We start from the raw sequence: 19,417 nt of genomic DNA on the forward strand, positions 1-19,417 counted from the left end.
AGTTTTTTCTCCAAGTTCCCCTGCGAGGGATCCCCCTGGCCTCATCCTTTAGCACTCACCTCCTCCATTGTGCTGGTGATAATTGATGAGGAGAGGGATGGAGTCAAACACATACTTCTCAGCCACATAGTAACGCTTGGGGTTGTCATTTGTTTCTTTGATGTGATAGTGCTTTATACAGGGGTTGTTCTCACTGAAACAGAAGAAACATAAATGCAGTGGTTATTAATAAGCAATATTTAGACACAAACATGTCTACCAGTATCAGACCCCTATTAAATTTATTTTTTACCCTCTCAGAAGGATGGCAGGTGTATTTTAACTTGTGTGTCCGTCTTGACAGGGTGGCCCTGGGTGCTGGGGTAAGAAGGACTCGGAGGCTGCATCTAGTCCCAATTAGAGTCAGTGCCATGATGGGCTGGTGATGCTTCCTCTATAGCCATGAAGTGGGGAACGTTCTCGTGTGCACTACATGCTTGCCTCCTCTGCTGTGTGGAGCAGACGAGAAGGGAATATTCTGGACCCTTAGCACTTATGTGACTTTACAGAGCAAAGAGCTAACTGAACAGCTCTGAATGCTCTCTTTAGAAAGGCCTGCTTGCAAGGTTGCCCCGTGGCTGGCACCTGAGAACTGGGATTTAGGAAGGGCTCTTACCTCTGTCTAACTGATAAGGATGGCTGTTCCTAAATTGCTGTGGTTTATGTTCCATGCCTGCTTTGCTTCTGGGATAATGGAATTTTGCTATGTGCTAGGCAGAAGGGGCCTAGGTGACCAGTCCCCATTGAAAACCTTGAGCTCTGAGTCTCTCATGAACTTCCCTGGTAGACCCCATTTTACCCTTGTCAAAGCTTGTTGCAGGAGGCATAAAGCATGTCCTGTGTGACTCCGCAGGGAGGGGACTCTTGGAAGCTCATGTTTGCCTCCCTCTGGATTTTGCCCCATGTGTCTTCTCCCTTTGCTGCTTTTGTCTTCTTCTGCTATAATAAATCTTAGCCTTGAGTATGACTGACTATATACTGAGTCCCGTGAGTCTTTGCAGTGGATCATGGTCTTGGACATGGTCTTGGACACCCTCAGCATAGACTTTCTTTCTCATTCCTTCTCCATCCTATCTCATGGAGCTGCAGGTCACTGTCCCCATTGTCCACAGCCATGGCAGAGGCACAGCCCCTCTGTGACGGCATTGTCTGCTTTTCCATCCCTGGGCAGCAACCTTCTTTTCCACCGGGCCCTGCTCTTGCTCCAAGTCTTGCTTATGCCCTCCTTCTCCAAGAAGGGATGCCTCATTTTTTTCTCTTTTCTCTTAATTCTTACTGGACCTTACGCATTGACAAACTTCTTTTTTCTTTTCTTTTCTTTTTTTTTTAAAGATTTTATTTATTTATTTGACAGAGAGAGATTACATGTAGGCAGAGAAGCAGGCAGAGAGAGAGAGGAGGAAGCAGGCTCCCTGCTGAGCAGAGAGCCCGATGTGGGGCTCGATCCCAGAACTCTGGGATCATGACCTGAGCTGAAGGCAGCGGCTTAACTCACTGAGCCACCCAGGCGCCCCATCAAACTTCTTTTTTCTTACTTATTTTTTAATTAGAAGAGAATTTGAGACCTGGAGAGGCTCTTGGACATTTGTTTTACCAAGCAGGAAACTGAGGTACAGAGAAGGGAGACAAGTAGGGTCTTGAGTCAGCCGGCTGGAGCATGACGCTGGCCTGGCCACGTGAGTTGCCATCTAATCTTTAAGCCTTATTCTTTCCTATTATGGAAGGATCATAGTAATGTCTGCCTTCGGAACTTGTTAGGATCAGAAACAATAACATTCTGGCACACGGTAAGGACTCAGTAAATGGTAGGGAGCTTTATTAGCCAAGCCAGAACTAATACGCCGATCTTCTCACTTCTGTCTGAAAGTATCTTCTCTGTTAGCTGTGGGTTATATTATAAACTCATCATCTGCAGCTCAAATACTTTATTTCTTTAGAGCTCTGCACTCAGGAGTGCTAACTGAGAAGAGAACCTTCTCAGAAGAGAACTTTCTAGCGAAACGACTTCAGCTCTGTCCTTCACCTCCCTGACCTTGGCTTTCTCAGAGGGATCAGGGAAAGCACACCATTTCTAGTGAGCTGACTTGGCACCCTACCTTACAATGGCTTTGGTGAAAACAGACACGGTGTATGTTCCCGGGGTCCTGGAATCTCGTACCATGAAGGCTCCTTCTTTGCCCTAGAATGGTTAGAAAATACAGAGGGTTAGTGATCCCAGGAAACCAGGCGCATGCTTCCAGCTCCACTGGCTTGTCTGTGAAAGGACGAAAGACAATATGTCAGCTTCACACAGAGCACACTTTCAGCAATACTGGCTACCATTTCATTTGTTCATTGAACAGGTATTTCCTGAGGGTCCTATCGTGGATCAGAGACTTCTAGTGATGACGTAAGCAGGGAATGAAGACAGATAAATGGAGCTCTGTTCTTTTGGGGCTCCCCACATACCAGGTTTGTACAGATGTTACCCACCCCTCACTACAACATGCAATCTAGATTTTATATCCTCAGTTTACTGATGAGGACACTGAGTGCCACAGGGCTGAGGTGGCTTTCTCATAGTCCATAGCTAGCAATTGGCAGACCTGGGCTTCGAACCTTGAATGTGGCCAGTGAGCAAAGCTCATGTTCCTTACACGGTTCCATGATACCGCCCCTCAACACATGTTAGAAGCCACTTCTCCATTTCCCTCCAAGGGCACAAAGCTTTCTGATCTTGAAGCTTCATCAGTTCCTTAATGGGAAAGTATGTATTAGCTCCTTTCTAGAGTGCTGATTTTGCTGTGGCACCGTGAAGTTCCTTGTCTAATGAGGGAAGTAGAGAGAAGGGAAGGCCCCAAGAATATACTCTTCACCCCCGCCACCCCTCAACAGTTTTGCCAGTGCTGATGGAAAAAGTACAAGCGAATACATATGCCAATGTGTTCATTCCTGGTGGGAACTTTAATTCTGAACTCTGTCTGGAGTACTTCATGTCTAATGCTCTGTTCCTATCCAACTGTAAATCTGTGCTGGTAATTTTTGCAAAAACTGTTATTATGATCTACTCAGCTTCAACATGGTGAGGGCCTCAGGTGAAGGCCAGTGAAACACATGAGTCATGTGTGTGCCACACATACTGGTAGCACACAGAGCAAAGCACATGCAATTTAGAACAATGTGAGTTGTTTCCCCAAGCTCCAAAGTGGATTGTCTACACACAATAAAAGCAAGATACACAGATGGCCATGCTAATTGTTTCACTCCTAGAATCCCAGCATTTTAAGATGTCTAACAACATCCCTGGCCTCTAGCAACTGGATGTCAGACCCTGCCAAGTGTTCCTTGGGGGACAAAATCATCCCAGTTGAGGACTATGGCTCTGGCTTAATTCCCTACACCCCTGTGTCCCACACTTTGTTGATTATCACTGTCATCTGAAGAAACTGAGACATAGAACAAGACAAACACCAAAACAACAACAGACAGTAAACCGTGTTTCACCCCTTACCTACACACTTAGAATCTCTAGGACTGACACCCTGGTTCCTGAACTTTCTAGAAGCTCAACATGTGATTCTTATAGACATCCAGCTTTGGTTGCCATTGACTCAACTGGACATGTAGCTCTTACTTATAATAGACCCGACGAGTAGTCTCTCACTCTCAAAATAGCATTAAAAGTTAGAAAGCTCATCCAGAAATATAACCTGCTACCTCTAACTTGGCCCTAAACCTGCAGGGGTGTGTGTGTTGGGAGCAGGGGAGTTGGGGGGGGGGCTCGAGACAACTGGCTCTTATATCATTGTGCATTCTTGTCAAACCTATAATTTACCACATAAATGTGAAACTCCCAAAACTCTTCTTATCTCTTCTGGGATTTCAAGAATCTATTTTGAAAATCAGAGTGGGGGTGGAAGGTGGGGGAATTGGATGAAGGGGACCAAAAGGTATAAACCTCCAGTTATAAGGTAAATAAGACCTGGAAAGCAAGGTCCAGACTGATGACAATAGCTAACAGTATTGTACTTTCTATTTGAAAGTTGCTAGGAGAACAGATCTTAAACATTCTCATCACAGGAGAAAACAATCTGTAACTATGTGTAGTCATGGATATTAATGAAACTTATTATATTAATCATTTTGCTATATATAGATATCAAACTATTACAGTGTACACCTTAAACTCATTACACACATACATATATATATACGGATAAATATACATATATCTATATATTTATATACATATATATGGATAAATATACATATATGTATACATATATGTATATATACATATGTATGTATGTATATATGTATATACATAAGTATATATACACATATAGGTGTATATATACATATAAAGATGTGGATGTGTATATATACATATATGTATATATGTATAAATATATACATACATATTTATCAGTCATATCTCTATTAAAACTGTGGGAGAAAAAAGAAATTTGAAGCTGAGACCTGAATCTTCAGGTCCTTCTTGCTTAGCTGTGGTCTCCCTATCCTAAGGTTGTAAATTTGGGTTCCTCTGGCTGCTGCCTGAAAACAGGGCAAGAATTGAGGAAAATGCAGAAAGCTGCTGGATTTCTTTTTTCTAAGACATCCTGAAACAGTCCTAATATTCTTTGTTCACATAGAATTTCTTTTAATCATTTTTATTTCATGATTTCTTTTTTAAATCTAAGAAAATCCATTATAATCTTTCTGGAGGAATGTAAGATCTTGAGCCTGTAGTTAGTTAGCATCCTACATTACCCACAATGTGTTCTGTGCAGAATCTTGGACATGGTGAGAGCAGATGAGTGCTAAACAGATTCTTATTTTCCGTTTCTCAGATATAAATGTAAACCATTTATCCAGTGAAATTTTAAAGACCCTTTTAACATTTGCTTACAAATCCTCCTTTAAAAAACTTGATTTTTCAGGTACCTGGGTGGCTCAGTTGGTTGAGCGACTGCCTTCGGCTCAGGTCATGATCCCGGACTTCCAGGATCGAGTCCCACATCGGGATCCCAGCTCCTTGGGGAGTCTGCTTCTCCCTCTGACCTTCTCCTCTCTCATGCTCTCTCTCACTCATTCTCTCTCAAGTAAATAAATAAAATCTTTTAAAAAGTTTTTTTTTTCTAAAACAAAACAAAACAAAACTTGATTTTCCAAGCATTTGAATTTTTTCCCCTTTAGGGCTGGTAGCTTATTTGATTTCTAAAATAAAGGTGATCTATATGACATCAAAAATCCCAGATTAGCTCATTTGATTTTAAAATAGCTTTTGAGGGGCCCCTGGATGGCTCAGTATGTTAAGTCCTTGCCTTCGGCTCTGGTCACAGTCCCAGGGTCCTGGCATCGAGCCCCACATCAGGCTCTCTGCTCAGCAGGGAGCCTGCCTCCCCTCTCTCTCTGCCTGCCTCATTGCCTACTTGTGATCTCTTCTCTCTCTCTATGTCAGATAAATAAATAAAATCCTTAAAAAAATAAAATAGCGTTTGAAGCATAATTTACATACTATGAAATGCTCCCAGTTCAAACATACAATCCAATAATTTTTAGTAAACTGATAGAGTTGTGCCATTTAATCTAATTTTAGAACATTTCCATTACTCCCCAAATATACCTCTGTTTTTTGGCACCCCTGCCACACTAATATGCTTTCTATCTATCTCTATAGATTTGCCTATTCTAGACATTTCATGTAAATGAAATAATATAATAGGTGGTCTTTTGCGCTGGGCTCCTTTCACTTGACATGTTGTTTACAAGATTTATCCAGGTTGTAGTGTGTATCAGTACTTTGTTCCTTTTTATGGCTGAATAACATTCCATCATACGACCATACCACATTTTGCTTATCAGTTCATCAAGGGACAGACATTGGGCTGTTCCCACCTTGCGGTTACTGTGAAAAGTGAGTCTGCATTTGGCTTCTTTTCCTCGACATCGCGTTTGTGATAGTCATCCCTGCGCTACATGTAGCAGAGTTTGTCTTCAGAGATTTCCCCCTTTGCCAAATACTGCAGCTTTTTCTCTTGCCTAAGTGGAATGTGATGGGTTCATCTCAAGGCAGGAAGAAACCAAACTGTAACAGAGGAAGATTCTGTCTACAAATCTAAGTTATTATAAAATGGGAAGAAATAAACAAACCAACAAAAAAACAAACCTCACAACAACAATAAAACAAATGCAGATGTTTATCAAGTGTCTATAAAGAGGGGAGTGCAAACATCTATTTAATTAGGAATGTTTTATTGTTGTTCTAATTCCTCCAAAGAAGCCATTATTATTATTTTATAAAACTGTGGTCAGAGTGGGGTCCAACTGTTAACAAGAGTAATCCACAGATGTGAGAAAAAGGGGAGGTGAGGTTTGCAGTCAGCTCAGCTGAGCATGGGAGGCTCAGAACTCTTCCCCCGTCGTTGCTGCTCTAAGTAACATTCAGTGAGGTGACAGGAAACTCTGGTCTGTGGCTGAGGCAGTCTAGAGTTCTGAGGAAAGCGAGGCATCTAGAATGTGCTTTACCACCTACTTCCTGTAAGGGGCTCGCTCAGAGGAAGTCACAACCACCAAGAACACTGGAGCTTAAAGGGTATTTGCTCACATCGCCGCCATGCAAAGGGGCACTGACTTGTACAATACAGCCGAAGGGGGGCTCTCATTCCCTTGGGACACTTTCAAGTTCTCAGTTTACCTTATACTAATTTACCTAGAAAAATAAAGAGGCAACAATAGGGAAAAATGTCATGGAGGTGGTAAAATACATTGATGGGAATTATGGGGATAGGAGAATACAAGTTAACTCATATATTTCCTTACCACCGTGTGTGTGTGTGTGTGTGTGTGTGTGTGTGCGTGCGCGCATGCGTGCACGCCCACCTGTGGGTTTGTGTGTGCACGTACCCGCCCTCTAGTCCAGAACCATGCCACCGACTCACACTCTGAACTTGGCCTCAGTTCACTCTTCAGTAACACAAATGTTCTTTAAATGGAATTCTTACTTTACCAGCCTATAATTCTGTGAATTCCAGGTATTTCCTGATTAAATATATGAGCTTTGGTTTCCTCATCTATAAAATGTACAGTTGTTGGGAGAATTAAAGCGCATAGAAGATTTCCTGGAATCTGCCAGAATAAGGACTGTTAGGGCTATTGTCATTATTGTCACATGCTATGTTACACCATCTGTTGGAAGTATTAATTCTACTGTTTGCCTTTATCTGAGATATGTTGACTTATTAGGAGTCTGTTGCCTTCTTTCTGCCCATATGATTTAGAGGTGAGTTTACAGAAGGTAATCTCAACACACAGGGTAGGTTACTGCACAAGCCAGACTGATAATTCATAGCCTGTCGTGTGGCATTACCCTTAGGAGAATGTCACTGACACATTCCGGAGCTAGTTGTTTTCTTCTCCTGAAATAAATCCATTATTAAATCAATATCGCATCTTTAATGACATCTTTGAAATAAGATAAACCAATGCCTTGGAATTAGGCTACTGCCTGAAATTCAGGTCACCCATTGTGTGTGAGGCTGTAAGGTATGGAATACCTGCTCCCAGGGAATTTACCCTCTACCTAAATGGGTTAAGACAGAAGAGAAATTCCTGAGACCCAAGGCAGAGTGAGAACAGTACCACTGGAGAAATAATGACATTGCACCATAAGGGTTCCAAGGCCAGGCCACCACATTCCATGGCCAGGGAGAGGAAAAGCATGAGAGGCTTCTTAGAGGTGGTATTATCTGAGAAGTTGATTGGATGGTATAAGAGATGCCTTTCTGTGGTTCCCAACTGGGGTAAGTCCCAGGAGAACTGCCTGGGGGCCACGTCCAGAGCTTCTTCCTGGTGAGGGCTGGAGTTTGGAATTTGTACTTTTTTTTTTTTTAAAGATTTTATTTATTTATTTGACAGAGAGAGATCACAAGTAGGCAGAGAGCTAGGCAGAGAGAGAAGGGGAAGCAGGCTCCCCACTGAGCAGAGAGCCCGATATGGGACTCGATCCCAGGACACTGAAATCATGACCTGAGCCGAAGGCAGCGGCTTAATCCACTGAGCCACCCAGGCGCCCCTGGAATTTGTATTTTTAAAAAGATCCCCCAGTGATGCTCCCAATCAGCCAGATTCTCTTTAAGCATGGTTGTTTTTGTTTTGTTTTGTTCTGTTTAATGATTTTATTTATTTGACAGACAGAGATCACAAGTAGAGATAGAGGCAGGTAAAGAGAGAGGAGGAAGCAGGCTCCCTGCTGAGCAGAGAGCCTGATGTGGGGCTTGATCCCAGGACCCTGAGATCATGACCTGAGCTGAAGACAGAGGCTTAACCCAGCTACCCAGGCACCCCTAAGTATGTTGTTAATGGAAAAACCCTTGTGAAGCATTTGATGTATTCTTTCATTCAACAACTATTTATTGAGCAACTGCTTTGTCATAAATCCAGTTTGGTTTTCCAGGTGCAGCAGGAAGATAAAGCCTTTACATCCTAGTGGAGCACTATGGATGGGGCCGTATGTCAGCAGGTCTAGTTAATAAAAATATATCAGTCCACCTCTTCAGGGTCCTATGCTTGTCAGACAGATACTAAGCACACTCAGGAAACAATTCTGCTTTTGTTTCAAGCAGTAGACAATACAGGGACTCACTGAAGTTTGCCCTTATATTACCCAAGAAGGTGAAGTATTCGGAATAGGAGCAGGGAGGAATGTTTCAAGTGCTCCAGCAAGCAAAATGTGTTTAAGTGTCTCCAAAGTAATGCTATAAAACAGAAAACCTCTTCCACTTGTCATTCATGTGGGTTGTTTCAAGTGCTTCATGGGTAACACTTCATGAGCCAACGTGTGATTGAAAATAACACAACTGCACTTGTTCAAACATTATAATTCAAGGTTTTAATTAATTCTGCAATCCTCTCAGTTAGTTCTCATTGGTCAGGCTTTACTGTGTTATCCGATAACACAGGCTGGGGAGCTCGGAGCTGAGTCGGCTGCCCAGGCATCACAAGTTTGACTTGGAAAAAAATACAGATGCCCAGGGACTAACTCTGGAGATTCTGATTCTAGCTCTGGGGCAGGGCCCACTCGGATTCTGGATTTTAAAGAGTTTCCGGGTGATTCTAATGTATGACCTCCTGGGGATCACAGGATGTGATCTTAAGTGCTGAGCTGATGTGGAACCAAGGAGAAACCAGAGTCCATCCATGATTCAGCTCAATTATTCTCCCCTCCCATGAGATGTGACTCCTTGGAATCTTGTCTGAGCTCCAAGGTCACTGAAAGCCTGCCTCACACTCATAGTTTACCTTGGATTGTCCTCTAACTCTCTAGTTTGTCTTGTTTCCCAGCAGAGTTTAAAGCTTACTGAGACCCAAAGATCCTGTCTCAAGTACCCCTAAGGGCTTCATCTTGCGCTCAGCAAAATGGTAAAGTATTCGAGTTTATAGCCAGCCATCGTAATGAAGGAAATGGTGTGCACACAGCGTAGGTGAGGTGGCCGCTAACGGAGACACAGACAGCGGCGGCAAGAACACGGGCGGCCTCTTGTGCCTCACTCCCTGATAAGCACAGAGTCCTTTGGGAAATCCATAAACAACTGAGCTTCCTGTCTTTATGAGAACAAGTTGCCGAAGGGCAGAACATCTCACCTTGTCCTCTAGGCTAGATGCTTGCTAATCGACAACTTAATCAAAGAAGATGGGGTTCGTTGCTACCGGTATGACTGTGGGTTTTCCTTCTCCCCACCACCTTTCCTCTTTTAGAAATTCTATTTTTGCCTTTGATAGGATGAATCAATCTGTTACCAGTTTCCCTTTCTACAAAAGTACATAGCATGATAATAATTAACTGTGTGCCTTTAAATTATTCTTTGATAACATTCATCACCCCTCCACCTTCCCATCACAGCCTTTCATTCCCTCCCTGGCATGGTCCTGGGTCCCCTTCTTTGTGGCTCATCCTTAACCACTGTGCAAACAGTGGCTATCGGGTTGTGTGACCAGCTGTCCTAGTTTGCGCAGGACTGAGCAGGGTAGGGATTCCTGGACACAGGACTCTCAGCTGGGACCCAGGCTGACCAAGATGAGTTGGTCACCTAACCTGTATTCTGTGCAGGAAAGATCAGCAATTTAATTTAAAATTCTTTAAGATAGGGTGTCTGGGTGGCTCAGTCCGTTAAGCGTCTTTCTTCAGCTCAGGTCATGGTTCCAGGGTTCTGGGATGGAGCCCTGTATTGGTCCCCTTGCTCAGTGAGGAGCTTGCTTCTCTCTCTCCCTCTGCCTGCTGCTCCCCCTGCTCGTTCTCTCTCTCTCTCTCTCTCTCTCCTGCTCACTCTCCCTCTTTATTAGAGACTTTATTTATTTATTTATTTATTTAAGTAAATAAATAAATTTATTTAAATAAATAAATAAAATCTATAATAAAAATAAAAATAAAATAAAATCCCTAAAGATAGGAAAACCTTAAGATCCAAACTGGAAAATGTTATATGGTGAAATGGCAGGAATACGGTTGACATTTTGGCACAGAGAGACAAATGCTTCCATTAACTCGTACATACTGTACTGGTGTCACCAGTGAGGCTAGTGGTGGGCACAGGTCATTAACGTCGTCTGAATATCAGACTCACCTGGAGAGATTTTTCTCTGAATTGCTAATGCCTAGATCCTACCAACTAGATATTCTGATTTAATTAATCTGGGGTAGGGCTTGGGCATTGGTATTTTAAAAACATGTTTCCCAGGGGATTCTAATGTGCAAACAATCCTGAGAACAACTGCTCTAGGCACATATGCTGGTAAATTCATTGACTGCTCTGTGGAAGACCTTTTCTCAATAACTCCATGCATTTGGTTTCTCTGAAAGAGCCATAAATATGCAATTTTCAGTGCTGCTCAAAGTGCGGTCTGCAGATGGGTGCCAACTGGCACACTGTTGCTGGTCTGCCACCACACAAAAAGAGAAATCGAGAGTAGGCATTTAGAAATTTTTTTCATAGTAATCAGAGTAATTTTATGTCTAATGAATCTAAGACTAATACAAAATTGAACTTGCATGTTTTGTGTCTTTGCTTCTTTATTTTTTCTAGTAGTTCATTTTCATTTCTTTTATAAAATATAAGTGCGTGACAAATTGGAAATTGAAAACCGACCACAAAAAAGTGAGCCATCAACACAGATATTGGAGAGGCGCTGTCCTGGAATAACAAATGGCCTTCTGGTCCAGGCAGAGAGGACTTGCCTTGGGTGCCAGTCACCTGATGGCAGCTGCCTGGAGCCCCATGTTGTGAAGGATCCCAAAGCCATACACCATGAGCAGTGGTGTCATATAAGATCAGGAGCAAAGGGTAACAGCATGAGTACTGGGTAACTGTCATCACTGACTTAATCCAACACTCGTCCTGTACTCATTGAGAAACTAAGGTCCAGGAAGAAAAAACATCCCCCAGATCACCCACTGTGTTGATGAGAGAGCAGGAACTGGGACCTGTACTTTCCCCACTGCATCCTGCTTTCTCTTTTCTCGTCCCTCTCTCCTTTTATTCTGACATCGCTGGGCAAGACCAGTCCTACTACTTATACTGCATGGTTCTTAAGAACTGGTGAATTAAAAAAAAGTTGAAACAAGGGATGTATTTCTTCTGGACACACAACCCAACCAAGTAGTATCTAAGTCACACTCACCCCTGAGCTCACCAGGGAAGCAGGCAAGGCAAGCTAGCCCCAGGACTCCCTGGGGTCAGGCATCGTGGCTGGAAAGCCCACCCTACCTGTTGTCACAGTTGCATGTCAATGCCAAGACCTTGAACGCTCCCCAAGTTTCTTATCCTTTTATATGCTAGTTTCTAAAAATCCCCAGAATATTTCCTCTGGACACGAAAACCACTGTAACCCAGTATGTCAGCTTACCGCACTGGCATAAACGATAGCGTGGCTGGGAAAAAGAGCACAGTTCAATTTATCTTAAGTCAAAAGATAGGTTAAGGAGACTTACTGTGTCCAAAAGAAGTTTTTCAGCTTTGTCTCGGCTGATACCCTTATTGTACCACCTGAAAGCAGGAAAAAGTCATATGTCAACGACAGTTGAATTTTTTTTATTATTTACTTGTAAAAGATAATGCTAGAAAATGATATGGTTCTTTTCTCTCTGTGCCAGTGCTTTCCAACTCAAAAACAAAGGCACAGACCATTTCCAGGTAATAAAATGTCTAATTGGAAGGGAACAAATGAATCAGAATTGGTAAAGTATCAATAATTTTTGAATTTGGGTTTTGGGTATATGGAGGTTCATTATGTGTTCTCCTTATTTTTGTGCATTTGGAAATTTTCCGTAATAAAATTTTAGAAAACCTTCACCTTTTCCATTTTGTAAGTCAGTGGGTGGTTATAAGTAGGATGATGCTAGGACAGCTATAAAAACTGAGCACAAATTTGAAAGTTTAGTCTTGTAAGGCAATTGTGGGATTTTCCCCTTTTAGACTGGTTTTCAAGATCTTCTGCAAAGTAATTATATTATTTTTACAATTTTGAGGTCTGATTAAAAAAAAAAAAACCCTACAAAATGGTAAGAAGACTATGAGGGATTTTTAGAGGTGAAGTTTTTGAATGTTGCTGATAATGCTTGAGCCACCACCTGGCTTCCTTGGCTACTGATTAGATAAGAGGGGATAGAAAGATCATCAGTTAACAATCAGTTTCAGGAAAGTATAAACCCCAGAGGAGAGAAGTTCTGGGTGGGGAAGGAACATTACTTATCAAACTTGTGTGGCTACTAGAAAGCAGCTACAAATTAGGGAATTAGTGGATGTGCCTGAGCTTTAGAACATCACGCAACTGAATGGTACTTTATTTCTCGGTGGGCTCTTGTAACTTATCCAGCTGAGGGAAGGCAAATACGCTTCATCTCATGTGCATGCTCTGAACAATTAGTCATAGCTGTCTAAAGCTGCACACCTGAGCTCAGTGGGTACATGTGTCACTAAGAGTGATGTCTACCCTGAGCTCAGGAGCGGGGAGGGAATGCCAGTTAGGTGCCTCCTTCATCTTGTCTGACCCTTCATTTTAAAGGAAAGGGATCTAAGATCCAGCCTCGTGAGGAAACTTGCCCAAGGTTATGCCCCCAAATCAGGGCAGGAGACCTGAAGCCAATCAATGGATGTACCAAAGCATGATTATGCTCCCAGATGGTACCTTTTTGAGTTCTTATGCAGATGTCACTTGAAACTAGACAATATTAAGTTCACGGATTAAAAAAAAATCATCATATTGGGTATCACACACACACACACACACACACACACACACACAGTTCTAAATGTCTGGATGTTTGCTTGTGAGTCATATTATTCTCTAGTGGTGATCCCATAATCTGAAAAATGCAAACCAACAGTGTATAGAATAAATAGGGCTCACAGACAGTTTTGCTTCTATGGTCCAGTGTTTTGTTTTCTTTTGTTTATGACCTAAAATACCTTTGGGAGAAGGAATATCTTTTTTTATTTGCCCCAGGCTCCACTACTCTCTAGTAGTTTATACTCTGCTAGAATTATGAGTTTGCCCCCTCCATTATAAATGACGAGAGTCTGATTAAAAGCAAAAGCAAACAAAACTTCCCAACTTAGTGATCATTTGAAATAAATGCCTATTTTTTTTTCTAAATGCATTGACTATAAAAAAAAAAGGAAAGAATTTCATTCTATTTCCTACACGTTTCATTGGTGCTCAAGTATTCTTGGAACCAATGACTCTGCCGTTAGCAGAGGGAGGGGCTACTCACACATACTTGATCAAAGCTACTCTCTGATTGAGAGACTCTCCAGAAAATGATGGCTCTTCATTACAGAGTCTGTTAGAATTTCAGCAAAGAATAACTTGACCACCTTTGAACTAATAAGAGCTCAAATAAGTTAATGGAAGTCTTCATCAGGTAATATTCTTCAACCCTGGCATCTTACATTTGGTGAGGACTTGAACATTTTTCATCTTAAAAAATTTCAAATGTATAGAAATGTTATAAAATACTATAAAAGAACACGTATATACACTTGACCCAGATGAACTAATTTCTGACATTTTACATGTTTGCTTTACCATTCCCTCTGAATAGACAAATGCATATATATGTTTTCCAAACCATTTGAGAATAGACTTTTACTCCTAAGTACTTCAGAATGTATTTCTAAGAAATATAATATATACTTATATAAACACAGTATCATTACCAAAATCAGGAAATTTAACATTGGTGCAATACTGTAATCTGATTTCAGACTTTATTCAAATTTCATCCATTATCCCAATAATGTGTTTTGACACTTTCTGGGGGGTGGGGGGGAGGGAGGAAAAGAGAGAGCAAGGTGGGGGGAAGGGGCAGAAGGAGAGGGGGAGAGAGAGAATTTTAAGCAGGCTCTATGCCTAGCATGGAGCCCAACATGTGGCTTGATCTCACAACTCTGAGATCATGACCTGAGCTGAAATCAAGAGCTGGGCACTTAACCGACTGAGCCACCCAGGTGCCCCTACTTTTTTTTTTTTTTTAATGGCTTAAGATCCAATTCAGGATTACAAGTCTCTTTAATCAACACTCATATCCTTAGGCTCCTTCAATGTGGACAAATTTTTCAGCCTTTTGAGTCTTTTATGATATTAACATTTTTGAAGAGCACAGACCAGTTATTTTGTAGAATATGGATTTCCCTTTTATTTCCTCACAATGAAGCTCAGATTATGTGTGTTTGGGGAGGAATAGCACAGAAATAATGTTGAGTCCTTCTCAGTGTTTCATATCTTGAGGCCTGGGTGGTCTTGTCCTGTTATTGTTGTGAGCTTGGATCACTTGGTTAAAATGGGGGTCTACCAGATATTTCCACTCTATTACTAGTAAGTGATTTCTGAGAAGATACTTTGAAACTAGGTAAATATCAGACTTTCACCTCCTTCGTTGTGAAATTTTCATTGAAGTGTCTTGCCTGAATTAGTTGATGCTTTGAGTTACAAATGATGATTTTTATTTATTTATTTATTTTTAAATAAATTTTATCTATTTATTTATTTGACAGAGACAGTGAGAGAGAGAGAGACACCACACACAAGCAGGGGGAGCAGCAGAGGGAGAAGGAGAAACAGGCTCTCCACTGAGCAGAGACCCCAATGCAGGGCTTGATCCCAGGACCCTGGGACGGTGACCTGAGCCAAAGGCGGATGCTTAACGGACTGAGCCACCCAGGTGTCCCCAAATGGTGACTTTTTAAAAAAACTTTTAAAAAAGATTTTATTTATTTGACGGAGAGAGAGGAATCACAAGTAGGCAGAAAGGCAGGCAGAGAGAGAGAGGGGAGGAAGCAGGCTCCCCGCTGAGCAGAGAGCCCAACGAGGGGCTCCATCCCAGGACCCTGGGATCATGACCTGAGCCAAAGGCAGAGGCTTTAACCCACTGAGACACCCAGGCACCCCTCCAAATGGTGGCTTTTAACCATGATCATTCCTTCTACATTCATTAGCTGGCAGTCTATTGTAAGAAAGAACTTTCTTGTTTATTCTTGTATTTGCTTACTTACCTGTCAAATTATCTGTTTGTTATCGATTCTTATTTTATTGTATGGATTGTAGTCCATTACCCTTGTTACTTATTTTAACATTCAAACTGTTGTATATTTGGCCAGAAGGAACAATTTTAAGCTGAATTCTTTGCCCATTCCACAAGTCCACATCATTAAAATATTTTGGGAGATGGGCAGTAGTTCTTTACTTTCTGGTGCAAGGTGTTCCAAGTTCATTCTGTACTTTCCCTGCCTTGACTCTGAATCCCCAAGCCATTTCTTCAAGAACTCTATTTCAGTGGGAAGTGCTATTTAGAAAGGAAGATCTGTGAACACAGAGTTCTCGTGGTGCTATGGGGCTATTGCATCAAGACCTCCAGCCGCGGAGCTAGGGAGCATATATACATGGTGAGTACATTGTCCATTACAATTGGATTTTATTAAATACTAAGTAGTTCCATTAAAATTATATCCATGTGAACTCTTCTATACATGACAACTTGAAATAGACCATACAAGCTAAGCAGATATTTAATTCCTATTTGTCTGCTATTTTAGTATTAGAAGTATTGCCTTAAAGCATGTTTTAAGTGAGTTTGCATTTGATCCAGTGTTCCAACTGCTTTTTTCCTTCTCAAGTGAGACAGGATTCCCGGAAGAAACTTTTTCCTTTTACCCAATCTACGTGGGTATCTTAGAGTCATCTCTTTGATAAAAGGCGAGGTGGGTACATACATTGGCCCCCTTCTCTATTTAAAGTGTTCCTCTACTCTTCACTTAGGGATCAAAGTACAAGAAGAAAAAAGATGCCCAACCAATAATTTATTCCTAATCTAAGGAGGACCTTAAGGCCATATTTTTAGAAAACAAGGAAAATTTCTTACTCATAGGTTTCCAGGCTGTTTGGAGATTTTTCCACCAAATAACTGCTTGGTACATATCCTTCGTGCCTGTTAAAAGGGAAATTCATGTTTAGACTATTACAGGATAAATTTTCACATCTCCGTTTTAGAGGTGGTTCATCCGCTAAAAAGTCATTTGAAGATGGGGGAGTTCACATTATTTGGCATTTTAAAGTTTCAGAATAAAAGTTAAAATAGAAAAAAAGCTAAAAATAACGAAAATCTGCCATCTGTTAAAAGAGGTAGATTTCACCACTAAAATATGAACCATAATAAATAAGAAGCGGCTACTTCACTTAAAAAGCTTTGTTTGTTGCTCTCCTTGTCGTGAAATTTCCTCTCGTGGAAAAAAGATTAATGTTCGGTCTCTATTTTCTATAAGGAAACATTTTCTTTGGGGTGTGACAATCAATATTTTTTCCACTTCAGTGCTACCATTTCATAGCCAGGAAACCAAAATAATATAAAAAATCACTTTCCACCCACAGGTTCCAAAAGATACTGCCAGTCAGCATTATAAACTTTTAACGCAGGGCCTCCCTAATATTTTGTTGTTGTTGTTAATTGAACTCCTTCAGATGTAAATGGTAAAACAGGAGAAAAAGAATAGAGTCACCGGGATTTGGAGATGGGAGTTTCTTCTGAGCAGGAATACATAATTGGGCATAAACAAAGACATACGGAAGAGACTAATCGACTCATCAAAATACTTTACATTTGTGTATGGTCTTGCATTTTTCAAAGCAAGTTCACATTCATTACTGCAATTAATATTACAAGGTGAAAACAATGTCCCTTCTACTCTCTGGGCCTCTGGCTCCCTCTCTGTAAAATCTACACGAGATTCCGCATAGAATTCCTCCCAGCTCTGCCAGTCTATAAAAAGATGCCAGAGAGTTTCTTGCTCTTTACTTTATAAAACATATTTCAATTTTTATATAATAAAGCCATTTTTTAAATCTGGTGATGATGTTTAGGGAGGAATGCATAATCTGTCTCACAGAATTTTTTTTTTAAGTTTTTTTTAATTAATTAATTTATTTTCAGCATAACAGTATTCATTATTTTTGCACCACACCCAGTGCTCCATGCAATCCGTGCCCTCTATAATACCCACCACCTGGTCCCCAACCTCCCACCCCCCGCCATTTCAAACCCCTCAGATTGTTTTTCAGAGTCCATAGTCTCTCATGGTTCACCTCCCCTTCCAATTTACCCCAACTCCCTTCTCCTCTCTAACAACCCTTGTCCTCCATGTTATTTGTTATGCTCCACAAATAAGTGAAACCATATGATAATTGACTCTCTCTGCTTGACTTATTTCACTCAGCATAATCTCTTCCAGTCCCATCCATGTTGCTACAAAAGTTGGGTATTCGTCCTTTCTGATGGAGGCATAATACTCCATAGTGTATATGGACCACATCTTCCTTATCCATTCGTCATTGTTTTGAGGAGTAGGGATATCAAGAATGGGGATGTCAAATATGGGACGACTGTCTCATATCCTGGGCCCGTGGCTGAGTCGATAGTGACATGCTTCTCTTGGAGAACTGAACACCCGGCTTCAGAATCATCCCTATTATGGTGTTCAAGGCAGTCTGCTCCAAATGATAGAAGTCAAGTTGTTCTAAAATTTGCTATTTCTTTTATATCTGTCTTTTGGAATCCACTTGATTATGTCTGGTTTTGCCACACCATATGTTTACAATTCTAATAATAGGTCAAATACTATTTTTACTTTCAAATAGATAACTGTGTTCTAATATGCTAACCACATAACATTATGTGATAATATGATTATCACAAATTGTGATTCTCTTTATTTGTATGTGGATGTAGAATTTACAAAGCTCGTTTCACTTTTAGCATTTCATTAATTTCCTCAACCTTGTGACATAGACAGAGCTGATATTATCATCTGCATTTCATAGATAAGGAAAATGGATGCCCAAAGTTTAAGTGACTTTTCCAAAGACCTACAGCAAGAGCAGTGGATATTAAAATGAAAGTCTTCTGTCTCCTCATCTTCTGTATTTTCCACTATATTGCATTATTACAAAGCACACTGGGGAAATTCCCAAAACACCAATTAGATTCTCATGTGTCCTCTTTGATGGCCTTTGAAGTGCAAAGCTGATCATTTCCACAGGCCACTGAACAAACGGTGAACTGTCATTTGGGGAAGTGAAACCTAGGAGAAGACATTTCCTGGCACATTAGGTATGCTAAATAAATGTCAGTTGAGGGGCACCTGGGTGGCTCAGTGGGTTAAGCCTCTGCCTTCGGCTCAGGTCGTGATCTCAGGGTCCTGGGATCGAGCCCCACATTGGGCTCTCTGCTCAGCAGGGAGTCTGCTTTCCCCTCTCTCTCTGCCTGCCTCTCTGCCTACTTGTGATCTCTCTCTGTGTGTCAAATTAAAAAAATAAAAAATAAATGTCAGTTGACTGGAGGTGTGAATTTCTGAGTAAGTTCTGGTGTTTGTAGAACCGGGCAGTCTTAAACCTGTTTCTGATATGGGACACCTTATAATAGGCAAAGAGAGGGGCATGTGACAGGCCTCACTTGCCTTTACAAGTCAGCTAGAGAGGGAGGGAGATTCCACATGAAGTGCTTTGGGGTCTATTCCCAGCTAGCCAGCAACCCTGTTTCCTGGACCACAGTTCTTTAAAGAACCATATTTTACACCCTTCCCCCACTCCCCCTGTAGTGGCGTGAATAAGGTTACTTAAAGAGAAAGTGCTTTGACAAAGCAAGTTTTGGTGTATGTGAAAAGTAAAGCCTTAACCCTAAAGATATTTGTGTGCCTCTTTTTTTGTTCATCAGATTAGCTTTTTTTATCCCCCCTAAAGGTTAGTGATACCCAGTGTTGACACTCCCACGCACTGTTGGTGGGTAGTGGGGATGTAAATTTGGCAGTCTTTTTGAGGGAATCATCTACCAAAATTGAGACAGGTTCTGATT

At 41.3% G+C, this 19,417-nt stretch overlaps 1 protein-coding gene across 1 annotated transcript in view; it reads right to left on the reverse strand.

Annotated features, from left to right (window-relative positions):
- Window positions 1–19,417, reverse strand: part of ITK (IL2 inducible T cell kinase) — a 68,533-nt gene that overhangs the window by 15,695 nt on the left and 33,421 nt on the right. The window contains exons 7-10 of the mRNA XM_032337189.1: window positions 16,436–16,501; window positions 12,008–12,062; window positions 2,136–2,218; window positions 60–193 (exon numbers count right to left, since the gene is read on the reverse strand). Of these exons, the coding sequence (XP_032193080.1) occupies window positions 60–193; window positions 2,136–2,218; window positions 12,008–12,062; window positions 16,436–16,501 (338 nt within the window). The remainder of the gene's footprint in view (window positions 1–59; window positions 194–2,135; window positions 2,219–12,007; window positions 12,063–16,435; window positions 16,502–19,417) is intronic.

This window comes from Mustela erminea, chromosome 3, assembly GCF_009829155.1.
Source record: "Mustela erminea isolate mMusErm1 chromosome 3, mMusErm1.Pri, whole genome shotgun sequence".
Lineage (NCBI taxonomy): Eukaryota > Metazoa > Chordata > Mammalia > Carnivora > Mustelidae > Mustela > Mustela erminea.